Source organism: Fusarium phalaenopsidis, assembly GCF_050370095.1.
Source record: "Fusarium phalaenopsidis strain FUZ10S chromosome Unknown contig_32274, whole genome shotgun sequence".
Lineage (NCBI taxonomy): Eukaryota > Fungi > Ascomycota > Sordariomycetes > Hypocreales > Nectriaceae > Fusarium > Fusarium phalaenopsidis.
The window spans coordinates 399082-414576 of NW_028145419.1; the positions used below are offsets into that span (position 1 = coordinate 399082).

The 15495-nt window shown below is 54.4% G+C and overlaps 1 protein-coding gene across 1 annotated transcript; it reads right to left on the bottom strand.

Moving 5' to 3' along the window:
• Positions 1-1002: 1002 nt before the first annotated feature.
• On the bottom strand, positions 1003-14936 carry LRP88_00233 (uncharacterized protein; the record flags this gene model as incomplete). The annotated part of the gene is made up of 2 exons (XM_083236950.1): positions 1003-14541; positions 14592-14936. 2 exons carry the CDS (start codon positions 14934-14936, stop codon positions 1003-1005), a joined length of 13884 nt encoding a protein of 4627 aa, XP_083107319.1.
• Between the last annotated feature and the right edge of the window lie 559 nt (positions 14937-15495).

Genomic DNA, 15495 nt, shown 5'->3' on the forward strand with positions numbered 1-15495 from the left:
TTGATATTCTAGGGGGCCTCAAACACAATCACCCCAGCTTTGGTCTATGTGCCGTTGCTTTTCTTCGATCGTTCTAACAGATTTCCTGAGCCAGTACCTCCACATCCACGACGCCATCTCTTAAGTCTCCCCCTTTTCCTCGACACACCGCCCCGAGGCTCGGCTGTTCCTCTATCAGAATGCCTCCAACAAGCCCCCTCATCGAGCCACAACGACCCAACATATCTCCGGAGGTAGCAAGGGGCCTCCACTTGCTTGGCCTTGATATGCCGCAAGCTGTTGCCGTCAAGGTAGTGGTAGCTTATACCAACATGCTTCCTATGGAGAGGTTCCTTGCAGAGACATGTGATGTTGGTGGAGCGCCTGTGCAAGGTGTCGTTGGCAGCTCCAAGACTTCAAGCTGTCAAGCCAACGCCGGATCCTTCAAGTTGGAGTAGGACGGCCTCTTGAGTGCCCGCTACTCTGAAAGCCTATATCTTTTTATGTTGGTACCTATGTATGGGGCATTCATGTAAACTTTCTTTCAGTCCTTTGGTGGATAATTGGGCATGGGTCTGATATCTTGCTCGGGTGGTGGGAAAGGAATAGTTTTGGAGTCAAGTAAGGATATTAGACGTCGATGCCAACAAATAAAACAATACCCTTCTCAAATCTATGAGAAATGCTGTAGAAAAGAATAATGATAACTACCATAACCTCTAATAAGCAGTAAGACTTGCGACAAACCCTCGCATCCTAGCAGTTCTTTCACTGCGTTTCGTGCTACCTACCCTACATCACCACAACCCCCGGCCTGGTGCATAAGCGAGTGATGCGGTCCAACACTGAGGCGACCCATGCCTAGTCTTTCTGCAGCAGAGAGCGAAGGGGGCAGGCCTTCGCCCCGTCGCGGAATGCAACGACTTTTCTTGGCAAGGATCAGAGGTGACATCCCCTTCTCAGCTTGTTAGTGGTGTCAGACCACTCGCTTCCCTTGCCTTCTCCACCCTCTTCTCTACCGTTTTATTTCCCTGTCTGGTCTTTATCCCCGCTCTCGATGATCTTGACCAACTCAGATCCGAAATGCGATACCATCTTGGCAACCATGATTCTGTCTCCCACATCACTACCACTTACCGAGACTCTGACATCTTGATCTCGACCAACAATGACAGTGAAGAAGAATTGGTGCGGGCACAAGGGGGATGTCTCAAGCCCTTCGATGGTAGATATAGTGGACGACGGCTCCGTGACAGTGAAGTAATCTGAAGCGAGAGGCTCGCTGAGCCTGAACCTGCTGAGCACCTTGCTTTCTCGCTCATTTTTGGCGTTTTCTCCCGCGTAGATGACGTTGAGGTACGAGTTGAACTTGGGACCAAAACTCTGCGCACCATCTGCCTGCGCAAACTTGGTGAGCTGTGCTAAATGATCCTGCACACAGTCCAGCGCATGTTCAGACCCCAGGTCCACGCAACACGGCGTAACAGTCAGAGTCGGCACACTCGCGGCCGTCAAGTCAAGAGTCTGCGTCCCGTCTGCGGAGGAAAGGGACCGCGAAGCATGATTCAAACCGAAGGTAGGGCGGGAGCATTTCGTGACATGACCTAGTGCCTTTGCGTAGGCGAGGAGGATGGCGGCTGATGTGCGTGCATTGCGCTTGATGGCGTTCCTGGGGATGATATCGGGATAGCTGGTTTTGAAATGCCGACCGAGAGGCGACTTCTGTTCCGATGTCGATGTATCGCCGGCGAGGACAGTGTCTTGAGCGTGCGAGAGAGAATTTCTCCAGTACGCGTTTTCGGCATCAGGTTGTCTGATGTCCTTGATTTGATCAACTGCGTCTCCGAGAGACACACGAGCCTCTAGTGCTTTGCCGATACTCAAGATGTCATTCAAATCCTTCTCAATCATCTTGATACTCCATGCGTCGTACAGCGCGTGATGCAGACGGAGCACAACTGCCTTTCCGTCTGAGGCCTCTAGGAACGAGAGGCGAGCAGGAGGCTGCCTAAGATCGGATGGCTTGCGATTCTCCTCGCCGACGTGTTCTTCGATTAAGGCTTGGATGGGTTTTGACGTGTCCTTGAGTGCTGTAAAGCCCCGTCCCTCTTGCCCACTCAGCGTAACTTGGACCAAGGCCTTGCCTGTCCAGACAAAAGTTGTCCGGAGAGCCTCGTGGACCTGGCAAAGCTCAGCCCAGCAGCTCACAACTCTCTGTGTATCGATGGAGTCAGCAACCCGGTATACCCATGGAGCTTCGAAGAACCTCTTGCCGCTGTGTAGCCACTGCTCCAAGTGCGCACGCTGTCCTGTGAGGGTTGGCAGGACGGACTTGACGTGCTCCTTTGTAAGCCCAAGATGCTTCGCCACCAACTCCTTTTGCTCGTCTTCTTGGGCGACCACCTGTCGTTCCGGCTTTTGTGCCACGACCTTTGGTGCCGATGTCATTCTCTTGGCCATGTCACGGACGCTGGCACCTTTGATCATGTCAAAGACGCTCATGGTGATTCCCATCTTCTTCCTTAGGAGCTTTGACAGGCGAATGGCCAAGATCGAGTCAAGGCCGACATTGACCAGATTGGTATCATAGTCGACGTGCTTTCCTTTACATCTTGTATCGAGCACCTTCTTGACCAACTCCAGAACAGCATCGGCAGTTGGAGCTAGACCGTTCAGATCAACTTTGTCGCTCGGAGCGCTTCCGTTAGGGGCGGGCTCTTTCTTTGCGTCCGCCTTCATGAGACTCATATCAAGCATCGGACCCTCTGGCTCACCCGCGATGATGAATCTTACCGCAGCCTCTAGGCGACTCCCCAAGGCTCTCGCTTCCTTTGGTGCCATCTTGGCTCTCAGTTTACCACGAAGGGCGCTGTTCTTGATCTGGAAGCTGGCAATGAGAGGGTATTCGTCATAAGCAGGTCCATTGTCTTCTGCCTGAGTTTGAGCAGGCTTGAACAACGGTTCGTCGCCGTCGGTCTCTGCAGATCCCACAACACCATCAAACACAAACAGACTCTGGAACAGGCTCGTAGGGGCATCTCGGCTTGAAGACCTCCACAGTGTCTGGACCTTTCTGAGAGAGGCCATAGAGCTGTCACCATTCACCTCGTCGTTTAGTCTTTGTACCCGAGCCAATGCCTCTGCAACACCGACGGCGGTCCCTTGATCCGCCAGATTGACCCTCATGGGTATCGTGTTGATGGTGGGGCCAAGCATGGCATCGTCAACGAAACCGCCGCCAGTCGTGATGACCTCTCCGTAGACAACATCTCCTTGTCGGTACAGGGACTCGCATAGTACCTTGGCCCAAGCTAGCTGAAGCGCCGCCTTGACCGTGACGCTGAGTTCCCTGCATCTTGTCTGTAGAAGCGACAACTCCTGCTCACCCAGCGTAAAATGGAAGGCGGATGACGCCTGAAGTGAGTCTTCGGGGAAATCAAGTGGCGTGTATTTGTAGTCTTGAACCAGGTTAGTCCAGAAGGAGACCGAGGCTCTCTGCGCAGTGGCGACTGTCTTCGCAAATGGCCTGAACAGATGCAGTGTAGCTTCTTGATCATGGCCTTGGAGTCGCTTATGGTAGTTTTCGCCCAGGATACGCCACAAGGCCTGGATCGATGTTGCGTCGTACAGGGCGTGATGAATCCTTAGCTGCACCCTGCCGGTTTTGACTACCTGACAACTGACAAGATCGCTCTGTTCAGTAGGAGACACAATACCAACCCAAGGCGCTTCATCATCTTCTGTGAATACGAAGCGCGTCCTCAGGATCTCGCAGGCTTGCACTGTATCGCCAAAGGCAGCAAAGAAGTTGTCTAGGCTGGGAGTGTCTACTGCGAGAGCGCGTTCGGAGAGTTGGACGGTGTGGATATAGGTGTAAGCGTTGTCCTCGATGGCTAAAGATGCACTGAGCATACCCTCCTGAAGGGGCGTTGCTACGAACATGAGCTCCTTGGCCAGTCGTTGTAGAGTCTTGTCGTACATGTCTTGCTCGTTGACGTTGTTGTTGAGTCCGCCTTGTGTATCTTGTTTCTCATCGGGGCGGATAGCCTCAGCCATTGCTTCTTGAACAAGTCTTGCAGTACCTTGGATGGTTCGGGCCTTGATGACAGCATCAGGAGAGAGCTTGATCTTCTCTTTCCTGTTGATGAGCTTGACGAATGGAAGAATGGTGATGGAGTCCAGTCCGATCTGATACAGCGAGCTCTTGTCCGGTATGTCTGCCACGTTCAGATGCAGGAGACGACTGACGATTCTCTTCACGCAGGCCAGGGACTCTTGATAGCCTTTGTCTGTCGAAACTGGCTCTGACACGGCTGCAGCAGGGGAGTGTTGGGCAATGTGAGTAGACGTGTTTGCGTCATGCGGCACTGAGACAAAGTCCTCGACTCTCGCGTTCTCGTCGGTTGAGCTGCCCACAATCTTCTCGAACAGCTGGCCAATGTCATCCAGCTGCGGCGTTGTCAAGGCACCACCCGAAGAGAGCGTCAAGGTGATCTTGCCGTCGGCATGCAGGTCGACGTCAATAGCCAAGGCCAGATCACTCTTGCTCTGGGTACGCAAAAGACTCATCTGCCCTGTTTCAAGCTTCGCCTCCTGCTCAGGGACAACGTTGATGCTGAGCAAGCTGTCGAACAGCTTATCCTCGGATCCAGACCAGCGCTGTACTATTTCCACGCCGACAAGCGGCATCCCGCCCTGGCAGGCGTCAATGTGTGCTTCGTGGACTCTCCTGGCAATCGCGGGTAGTGTCTCGTTCCCTTGGAGACTGAGAGTCTGGATCAATGTGTTGAGGCACGGACCGACGAAACTTTCCACACCTGGGGCGACATGATCAAGGAGAGGCCGCAGTGACAAGACGAAACCGTAGATGATCGATGTTTGTCGAGTAACCTGAGCTAAACAGAGGGCAGTTGCTAACTGGAAGACGGAAGAGATTGATACTGGCATGTCAGCCGCTTGAGACTGTAGCTTGGTCTTGAGCTGAGGAATTGTGTAGCCAAGACGTAGAGTCGAACGAGCCATGGCGCCGCTGTTGTTGTCGGCCCCAACACGGCACGGTCGCAGACCGTGTAGCCTTGCCTGCCACGAGTGTCTTGTATTTTCCATCTGTGCACCTGAGAGGTTGCAATGATTAGAGAGGCTCGTCAATGCACTGAGACTTGTACTGTCGATGGTGTCCTGTCCGCTGTAGCTCTGCTCCAGCCTCTTCCGAAGCACATCGATAGCCACGCCATCGAACAAGGCGTGGTGGATCTTCAGTGAGACGACCGTTTCGCCGGACTCATCTGTGTCTCCAATTTGCAGCCTGATTGGTGGTCGTACATTCATCTGGGCCACGATATCGGCTAGATCTTCTCCGCCGTCGAAAGGTGAGGGAGGCGATTTGAGGACAACTTGCAGGATCCGACCATCATCTTCACGCTGAACGAAACATGTTCTCAGCATGGCCTCAGATGCAACGACTCTCTCGGCTGCTTCCTTCCACCTAGCGACATCGGTGCCGTGGCAGAGACGGTAGTGGAACTGTGCCACGTACGGGACGTCCTTGTCTTTGTCACCCACGTTGTTAGCGCTCAGCCAGACCAGAGACCGGGCGACAAGGGCGGATTGCAGAGGCAAGCAGGGCAAGACAGCTTCGATCTCTTCAGTACTGAGACCGACAGGAACTGGCCCAAGATCCACTCTCTTGGCCGTATCGACCTCTTGCGGTGTGTCTGTCGTTGGCCATGTACTGCTCGAGTCTTTGTCGGCCAGTTGAGCTAGTGATCCCACTGTGCACGAAGATGACAGAATTTCTGCCATTTTGAGATTGGGAAAGCCTCGAATTCTCAGAAGGGACAGTAGATGGACAGCCGAAAGACTGTCGATGCCCAGGCGATGGATGTTGCTTGTCGCTGTAGCCTTGACATTGACGCCCACAGCCTCCTCCACGGCAGCCACGACTGCCGACTCTTTAGCAGTCAGAGTGTCATCAGTGTATGGAGATGCAGGCTCGTCTTCGAAATTGAGGATGTCGGTTGCCAACTTGGCCAGCTGCTTGGTGTCGACCTTACCCGAGGCGGCCAAGTATGGGATCCTCGAGACCCAGTGCATGGTGGGCACCATGAAGGCCGGCAGCCCAGCTTCGCACTTCTGCTGGATCCTCTCTAGTAGTGCTATCATCGCTCGGCTTTGGTTTCTCAAGGGCTCGACCTCGGCTTCAATCTCGCCTTTCAGCAGACTTGTCGCCTTCCGAGCCACGAATCCCAATAGTTGCTGTGAGCTGTCGGTGCCATTGCCAGCCACGGTAGCGGCAAAGTCAAGGTCGCCCTCGCCTGCAGCAGCTTGCTTCAGAAAAGAGACGACCTCGTCGAGTTCTAGCCTTTGACCACGGATCTTGGCCTGTTGGTCCGCTCTTCCCAAGAATTCGAGGGTACCATCGTGCATCATCCTCATCATGTCGCCTGTTCTGTACATTCTCTTCTCACCGCCACCCAGTAGCGTGGTGGTCTGGAAGCTCTTCGCGTTCTCAATAGGTCTATTCAGATAGCCCATGGCCACCTGCGGACCAGCAATGCAGAGCTCTCCGGGCTGTCCTCTCTTGGCAATGACCTGTCTGTCCCCAGTATCAGGACATAAGAGCAGGGCTTCAAGGCCCTGTAGCGGAAGTCCGAGATTACGGGCGTTGGAGTCGTGATGCACGGCGTGACCCAAGCAGCCGATGGTGACTTCAGTTGGCCCGTAGAAATTGAACAGAACAGGCTCATGCTGCTGACCCTCTTGGCGGCTCGACCACAGGTCTAGAAGTTCACTCGACGCCTTTTCTCCGCCAGTCGTCACCACCTTGACCGAGGGCACTTGCTCAGGCCCCAGTCCCAGCTGAGTCAAGACGGAGGGAACGGAACCAAAGTGCGTAACCCCCAGCTGATTGATGACTTCCTTCATGCTACCGATCATGGCCGTACGGTCCTTGCCAATGACGACGCGATAGCCAAGGTGCCAGGGTACAAAGAGCTGTGTCAAATGGGGATCGAAGGCCCGGGACGTGAGGTTGAGATACTTGCCGGCACCCCCGAGGTTGGCCGTGCTGGGTGATGACTCGATCAAGCGAGAACTGAAAGAGTCAATGAAGTGACAAAGGCTCTTGTTGGAAACGCGAACGCCCTTGGGACGACCCGTGGAGCCCGATGTATAGAGAAGGTAGCCGCTGTCGCCGGGCTGTTCACGCTGTCCCTGAGAAATGGGCCAAGAGAGTATCGCGTCGAGATCTGGGATCAGCAACGCCGTTGGGTCACTGCCGAGGTTCAAGCCCAGGCCACCAACTAGTTCCTCCGTGGTAACGATTAGCTTTGCGTTGGCGTCACGGATGAGGAGCCTCTTTCGCTCTAGAGGTAGCTCCTCGTCCACGGGGAGATAGATATAGCCAGCCCTGAAGATGGCCAGGGTTGCTGCAAGGGACTTGAGGTCTCTGCTCATGTACAGAGCAACGACGTCGTCGGGCTGGAGACGGGACTCGTGAGATGAGAGCTTGGAGACGATGGCGTTGGTGAGACTGTCCAGCTGGGCGTAGGTTATGGTCTTGGTAACGATCTCATCTTGATCCTCGTCCGAGTCTTGGAAAATGACCTCCTCGGCTGCGATCCATTCAGGATGCTCAGATGCATGCAGGGAGAGTCTCTCCGTTGGGTTGACCGTGTTGACGTGGTCCGAGGTGGCTTGACCACTGATGGAAATGAGACTGCGGTCTATTGTATTTTGAAGTTGCTCAAGAGCGAGCTGTGGTGAGTCCAGCATAGCCTGGGCCTGGCCGATGATCTGACCCATCATGAGATCAAGCTGTTCCTGCGAGATGCGACGCCCGTCGCCAGTGAGTTCGATAGTGCCGTCGGCCTCGAAGATGTTCAAGGCAAGGGGATGTTCCACGTTGAGCGACAGAGCTTGCCCTTCCTCCCGGAACATGTTCTGAGTGGTATTGTCCTCCTCAGTGGCCGGGTGATACACAAAGAGGCCTGGGAAGGGGGCGTTGCTACTCCCGCTGCTCTCATTGAGCATTTTCTTGATGTCCACGGGATGCAGGGCATGCGCGCTCCGGAAGAGCTTGGACGAATCGCCCGTCATCTCGCTCCAGAGCTCCTCGGCCGAGGAGGCATTGCCTCGGACAACGACGGGAATGGTGGCCATGGCAGGGCCCATTACGCGGGCGAGATCTGGGTGAAGAATCCTCTGCGACACGACCTGACCAAACATGACGGCCTTGAGCTCCAGGTATGAAGCAAGGACACATCCGAATGCAGATTGCAGCAGTGTGGGGAGGGTGGGTGAGGCAGAGGTAAATGTATGAGGGATGGCCCTCCTTGAGCTGAGGATTCTCTGTATCTGCTTTTGTCGGGATTGTGTCAGGTCAGGGAATGGGGCGTTCAAGGCACCAACGCTCTTCCTGAGATCCGCTAGATGACTGTGCCACAAGGAAGAAGCCTCGCTCCGCTGGGCAGCGGTTGGCAGAAGACCTAGCTCCATACCCGTCTCGAGTTGTAAGACGCCGTCAGAGCTGCCTTCAACTTGCTCCTCGTAGAGCTTCGCGACTGTGTCAAGGAGGATCTCTGACGCGACAGCGTCGTAGAGAGCGTGATGCATGCTTAGCATGAGCTTGCAACCGCCCTCGGCAAATGTGACGGACCAGGGGGGTTGAGTTGTTCTTGTCGGCGTGAGTTCCGTCTGCAGCCTCTCAGCCCAGCTGGCTAGGTCCTGTTCTTTGTCTTTGGATAGCCAGGTCCAGCCCACAGTTGGCTCACGACGAACAATCTGGAGGATCGTGGACTGGATTCCGAGTTGAGAGGACCACGCGACGGTGTTTCCATTGTCCTCTGTGTTTAGTTGTGTGAGAGGAACGAAAATGGTTCGAAGAATGTCGAACCTCTTGGCAACCGCTGTCCACGCCTTCTTCAATCGATGGCCATCAATCTCGCCCAGGTGGCTCAAGTCAAACACACGATGGGCCCAGTACGCCTTAGGCTCGAGCATGGTCTCCACGATGAGCGATTCCTGCACTGGAGTCGCCGGTAGGATGTACAGTGTGTCTTGAGGACGCATTTCGCCACGGAGCTTGCTGGTCAATGTGTCCTTGATAGAAGCTATCCAGGAGGGAGCTTCCGGTGGCACCACACCGTTGGGCTGCTCCGGCTGGTTTGGCTGCTCGCCGACAACGACGTCAACCAACTCGCCGAGATATCGGCACCGCATTAGATCCAGAACCCCGATCATGCGATTCAGCTGCCGCCTCAGGGACCACGCTAGCTTGGTGACTTGCAGAGAACTGAAACCCAATGAGGCCAAGCTATCATCTGGGGCCAATGATTCAGCTGCCACCTGGAAATGGTCGGCGATGATCTGGAGAACAGAGAGTTGCTCCTCGGTCCATTGTAGCTTCATCTGCTGGCCGTCAGATTCTGTTGGGCCATCTTTTACAACCAAGCTACTTGGGTCCGACTCCTCGTAGATCTTTTGCAGAGCCTTGCGGTCGACCTTGTTGGACGCTGTCCTCGGCATCGTGGTTTCGAGCACCACGACGTGTCCGGGTACCATGTACGTAGGTAGCACATCTCTGGCCCTCTGGAAGACCTGTGTTCTAATACTGCTTGTGTCAACAGCAGCTTTCTTGACGGAGACGAACGTGACGACGACTTTATTGTTGCTGTTGTCGCCTGGACGAGGGAGATACAGCGTCTCGACGTGCTCAACAGCCGCCTCCTCGTCTTTCACACTCGCACAGGCAGCGCTGATCTCACTCAGCTCAATGCGGACGCCAGTGATCTTGATCAAGTCATCGTTTCTTCCGAGAAACTCGAAGCCGTGGTCGTTGAGACGCACCATGTCCCCTGTGAGGTAGATGCGCTCGTCAATACCGGGACCTCCCTGGATAAAGGCCTTGGTCGTTTTGGCTTCATTTGCTAGATAGCCCTTTGCGACCTGCGCGCCGCCCAGAGCTAACTCGCCGACTCCGTATCGTGGGACGAGCTCCCAGCGGTTATCAACCTCGCGGACAACATAGGCCGTGCAGTTTGTGAGAGGGAAGCCAACGTTGGCAGCCTTGGCCTGATCCCTGCTCCTACCGTAGAAGCGTCTCAGGGTAGAAACGACAGCGTTTTCAGCCGGGCCGTAGGTGTTGTACGCGCGGGTGGTGATACCAGGAGCCGCCCATGCCTCGGCGACGTCTTCTGTGAGCTTCTCACCAATGAAGGTGACGTATTGTAGAGTCGATCCCCTGATCTCTTCAACGTCGATGCTGGCACCAAAGGACGGGGTGAGATGAGCATGAGTGGGACAGGATTTCCAAATGAACTCGACGAATGTGCCAAGCATCAGTTCTCTTGTGCCGCTGATGACGCTGCCTGCCAGACCCCAGGTGTAGAAGAGGTCCTGCACAAAGACGTCGAAGCTGTAGGCGCAGAATTGTAGCGTGCGTACTTGCTCAGTCTTGTCGTCATGTTCAACTTGAACTTGCAGGTCGCGCATGGCTTCTGCCGCCGCGGAATGCTGAATCATGACTCCCTTTGGTTCGCCAGTGGTGCCTGATGTCCACAGAAGATAGGCCAAATCTTTACCGCCGAGGGCGCCTGAAGACATGACGCTGCGACGCGGGTCGGGCCTTGTTGAGGACTTGTGGTAGGCGTACTGGTCGAGAAGAATAATTCGCACACCTTCCAGGCTTTCGTGGTCGAGGCAAGGCTGGACCAAATGCAATGATTCAGTGGTTGTGAGCAATACCTTGCTCTGGGTCCGAGCTATCAGCGAAGTCCTCCTCTGCACAGGGGATGTATCATCAATGGGGCACCAGGCTGATCCAGCCTTCAAGATGGCCAAGATGGCGACGTAGAGTTCAACGCTGCGTTGGAGGCAGAGTGGGATGATGTCAATATCTTCCTCGCGCAAGATGTTTGCTAAGCCATTGGCTCTAGCATCTAGCTCTGCATAGCTCATCTCCACTGGAGGCGAGTCTAGAGACGTGTAGAAGCTCAAGGCTAAACGGTCAGGGGTTGACACGGCTTGGTCCTCGAATTGGGAGTGTAGTAGCTCTGCTCGATCCTTGACCCCTTCTGGCTTTACAGCCGGAACTGTCCCTTCTGCAGAGAGCAAGCTCCTAGGCAGGCGTGCTGGTAGCTTTTGGGCCATTTCATCAGGGAACGAGTCAAGAATGGCCTCGGAGAGTGCTGCAAACTGCCTCACGATGCATGTCGCCGAGGGCGCTGAGAGGGCATCCCCGCGATATGTCAGCTTGAACGTCATCTTGTCGAGCCGCCCTGGCAAGACCTCGGCAAACATGGCAAAGTCGTAACGTATGGCCGGATTCTGGATCTCAGTCCAAGGGACAGGGACTGCCTCATGATCAGATTGAGCATATGCTTGCAAGGCCAGGGCAGTTCTATACGGCAACGTCTTGAAGATGCCAAACGATGTGTGTCGGTGGCTCTGCGCTAGCCTCGAGGAAGATGCAAGGTTTGTGACAAGGTCGCTGATGGTCTGCTTCTCAGGTAGGGCTACGCGGCATGGCACCACAGAAAAGGTGGGTGCGTGGGAGGGCAGATGAGAGCCTGATATGACGCTTCCAAAGACGATGTCTCCGGTATTTGCTTCTGAAAAGAGTTGCAAGAGCAGGGACCAAGACGCCTGTAGGATGGACAGAGGAGATGCGCCCAAGGCCCTGCTCTTGTCTTCCAAAGCTTGCCACGAGAGGTCGCTCGTGAACTGGACCATGCCATGCCCAGACTCTGATGCCTTGGATCCATTACCGCTCAGGGCATCAAAGCTCTCAGTTTCCCAGTCTTTCACCAACTCTCGCCACAAGTTGTCCGTCTCGGGGTTTATGTTGGACATCCACTCCAACATGGCCTCGTAGATGCCTTGTCTCGGTAGAGGTTCCAAACCAGCATACCGCCTGGCTATATCGCTCATGAGCGCCTCAAGCGATGCGCCGTCGCAGATGCAGTGGGCAACGCTGATGATCAAGAGACCAGCACCGGACTCAGGCTCAATTATTTGTGCATGGTACAGTTTCTGAGAATCGAGGGAGATATTCTCTTCAGCCCAGTCGAGCCAGGTCTTGACATCGCCAATACTTTCTCTTCTGTGTACAACCCGGTTTGAGTTGCTGTCCCATCGACGCCATGCCTCAGGGGATAGGATGGCTTGGGCAAACGGTGACAGTGGATCGTCACATGGAAGCATTGCACATCGATAGATGGCCTGTTCAGTCATCACAGCCTCAACAGCCTCCTTCAGAGTCTCAGACGAGACGTCAGGCTTGAGGTTCAGAACAGAATGGCTGATGTAACTGCGTTTGTCCATTGCCATGCTCACAGCCAGTTGACTCTGCGTGCATGTTGCGGGAAGAACCATCTCAACATCGATCTCACTGGTGATATTGAGCTTTTCGAGGGCCTCAGGCATGTGTCTGGATGAAAAGTCGGCGAGTTGACGCTGCGCCTTGGCCAACACATCTCCATTTCGCACCGAGGGGAAGAATACGGAGCGGATACTCGCTCCAGAGTCAAGAAGCGAGGCCAAAGATGGCTGCAGGTGTTCTGTAGATCCGGCGCTGGGCCATTTCTTCCTGATATCACGCAGGAGCCTCATTGCGCGGAGACTGTCCATGCCAGCATCAGCGAGCGGCGTGGTGGCCGTAATAGTGGCCGAGCTGTCACTAAGAATGCCAGACACGATTCTGAGGAGCTCTTGCTCCAACTCGGCATCTTGGGCGTCCGCCAGGGGTTCTTCTTGAGCAGGCTCTGGCTGTTGCGATACGTGGTCGTGTTTCAGAGTCTCCCGCACGTAGGCCGAAGCAGCCTTGCGGTCGGCCTTGCCAGATGCAGACTTTGGGAGTGCGTCGACCCGAAGGAGCTTGAAGGGCCTCATGTAGTCGGGGAGGTATCGTTCAGCAGCCTCGAGACATTTCTGGCGGACAGCCTCGAAGTCAAGTTCGGAACAGACGACGAGGCTCACAACCTTTTCGGAGCCAGTGCCCAAAGTCTCTTGTTTCCAGACACAAGATAGCACCTCTCGCACGTTCTCGACTCTGCTGCCCAGCACGCTGTCGATCTCACCTAGCTCGACGCGTCTCCCACTCAGCTTGACCTGATCATCTGAGATTCTTCCCAGAAACTCAACCACGGGCTTGCCAGAGGGGTCCCAAACTATCCTAGCTCTGTCACCTGTTCTGTACGCTCTACCCCATCTCTCATCGTCAACAAAAGCGCGGCTTGTCTCGTCGGGACGGTTGAGGTAGCCATCCCTGCTCACCTGTGGGCCGGTGATGACGAGTTCTCCTATCGAGCCCATAGGCACCGGGCTCAGGGTTGTCGACTGCTCATCGACGATGAGGGTGCCGCACGTAGCTAGGGGCGTTCCTAGGACGGAGCCTCGCTGATCTGCTGGAACATGGGCCTGGGCGATGCAGTAGATGGCTGTCTCGGTAGGTCCGTACCCGTTGTAGATGCCGCTAGGTTTACGGCCATGGTCCTCGGTTGGATTTTTGCGTGCAAAGTCTTGCAGTAGACGTGCATTCAGTATCTCTCCGCCAACCATGAGACCTTGGAGCGACGTCGGGTCCAACAAGTTGGCAAAAGAAGGGGTGATATTGGTTATGTCGGCCTCAACAGTTGTAACAATCTTGTCAATGTCCTGCAGAGTCGACTCGCGAGGGGCGCAGCAGAGCGTTGCACCCGAGCTGAGTGTCCAAAAGATCTCGAAGAGGGAAATGTCAAAGGTTGGAGCTGCGCCTTGGAACCATCTGATGGGCTCTTGTGATGTAGGTGAGGGAAAGCCATAGTGGACGCTCAGGGCGGAGATGGTGCATGCTGCCGAGATGTGGCTCACAACTACACCTTTCGGCATGCCAGTGGTTCCAGATGTGTATAGGATGTAGGCGGCGTCAGTTTCCTTGATAGATGAGGACAGCTGTCTTTCCGAAATGGTGTCGCATGCTGCAAGATAGGGAGTCGCACTGATTGTGGTGCTTCTGGTAAACACTGACTGCGCTGATGAAGCCACGAGGACTGCGGCTGGCTTCAAGTCTTCCATCAGCGCCACCTTCCTCTCTTCAGGGGCGTCCACCGGAATAGGACAGAAGGCCATGCCAGCCTTCAGAACAGCCAGGTAGCTGATGTACAGCTCCGGGCAGGGTCCTATCAGGACAGCAACTGTTCTAGCAGACGGCTGTGACTGTACAGCAAGATCTGCCGCCAGGGCGTTGGCAGCGTTCTCAACCTGCTGATACGTATACTGGATCCTCTTGCCACTTTCGAGGCTGACGAGAAAGTCCAGGGCCGTCCTATGAGGATATTCTGCAGCGCGTTGCTCGAACCACTGGTGAAGTAAAGCCGGTCCATCTGACTCTTCAGGGCACAAAGGCAGTGGTCTGGACTTTGATGGAAAGTTGAGCACAGAAGGTTGTGTCCATTCTCCTTTCAGACCAAGGATGAGGTCATCCAGCATCCTGCCCAAGGCATCAAGAGCTGCTGCAGGTATGAGGTTGGCCTGAGCGGCCAACGCTACTTGTCCGGTTGCTGCATCTGTGTGCAGCTGCAAGGCCTGACCTAGTGTTAACCCATGAACTACTGATCTTCGTTGAATTAACGCACCTTTCCCTTGCCAATCGAAAAGTCAGTCGGGATGTCATCGACATCATCACATTTAAGGAAGTCAAATGTTTGGCTCCCATCATGGCTGAAGCGGGCCAAGATGATCCCGCCGCGTGTAGAATCTTGAATACAGTACGTCTCGTCTTGATCAAGGATCACAATGCGTGAGACTAGCTCTACAAAGGCTTTCACAGATGTCTTCTCCTCCGAGATTGCCTTGAGAGAACTTGTCCAATGCAGTAGTTGAGGCTCATCTCCAGGTGTTTCTGAGTATAGGGTACCCAATTGTTGGAGAGAATGTAGTGGCCGGAGCCGCGTGACTGGTGGCTGAGGCTTGGATGCCATGTCGTTCATGTTGCTGTTGATCTTGCAACTATCTAGAGAGCGCATAATCATTAGAAAAGTCTACTCTTTGGTGTATTATGCGCGACTACATATTCAAACACTACCGAGCAAGTGCCGCGATCGGTCACACGGTGGAACAATCGAGGTACCTATGCTGTACTTGCCTCCAAGTATTTCCCATGTATCTCGCCATCCATATTACCTCATCGCCCTCGGTACTTTACATTAAGCTCGTCATGGTTCGTGGGGGCGGGGTGAATTCCTTGTTGTTTTGTGAGATGAGGCAATTGAAGTGATCATCTGATTAGATTATCCTGATTTTCCTGATTGATAATCGCTCATCTTTGTCGGAGATGAAAATTTGCTAAAAATTCTGTTGCGCTCCAATGGGGGTGGGAGTGTTACATTGAAGGAATATCACTACCCCTTTTCCTCTACCGAACACGGGGATCAACTTGGCGGCTTTTTTAACTCGGCCGATACTAGTGAACCTTGTTGACCTACCTGCCGAATGGGGCAGTTTACGCAGTTGACTCCAGATCCAGATATTTATCGGATC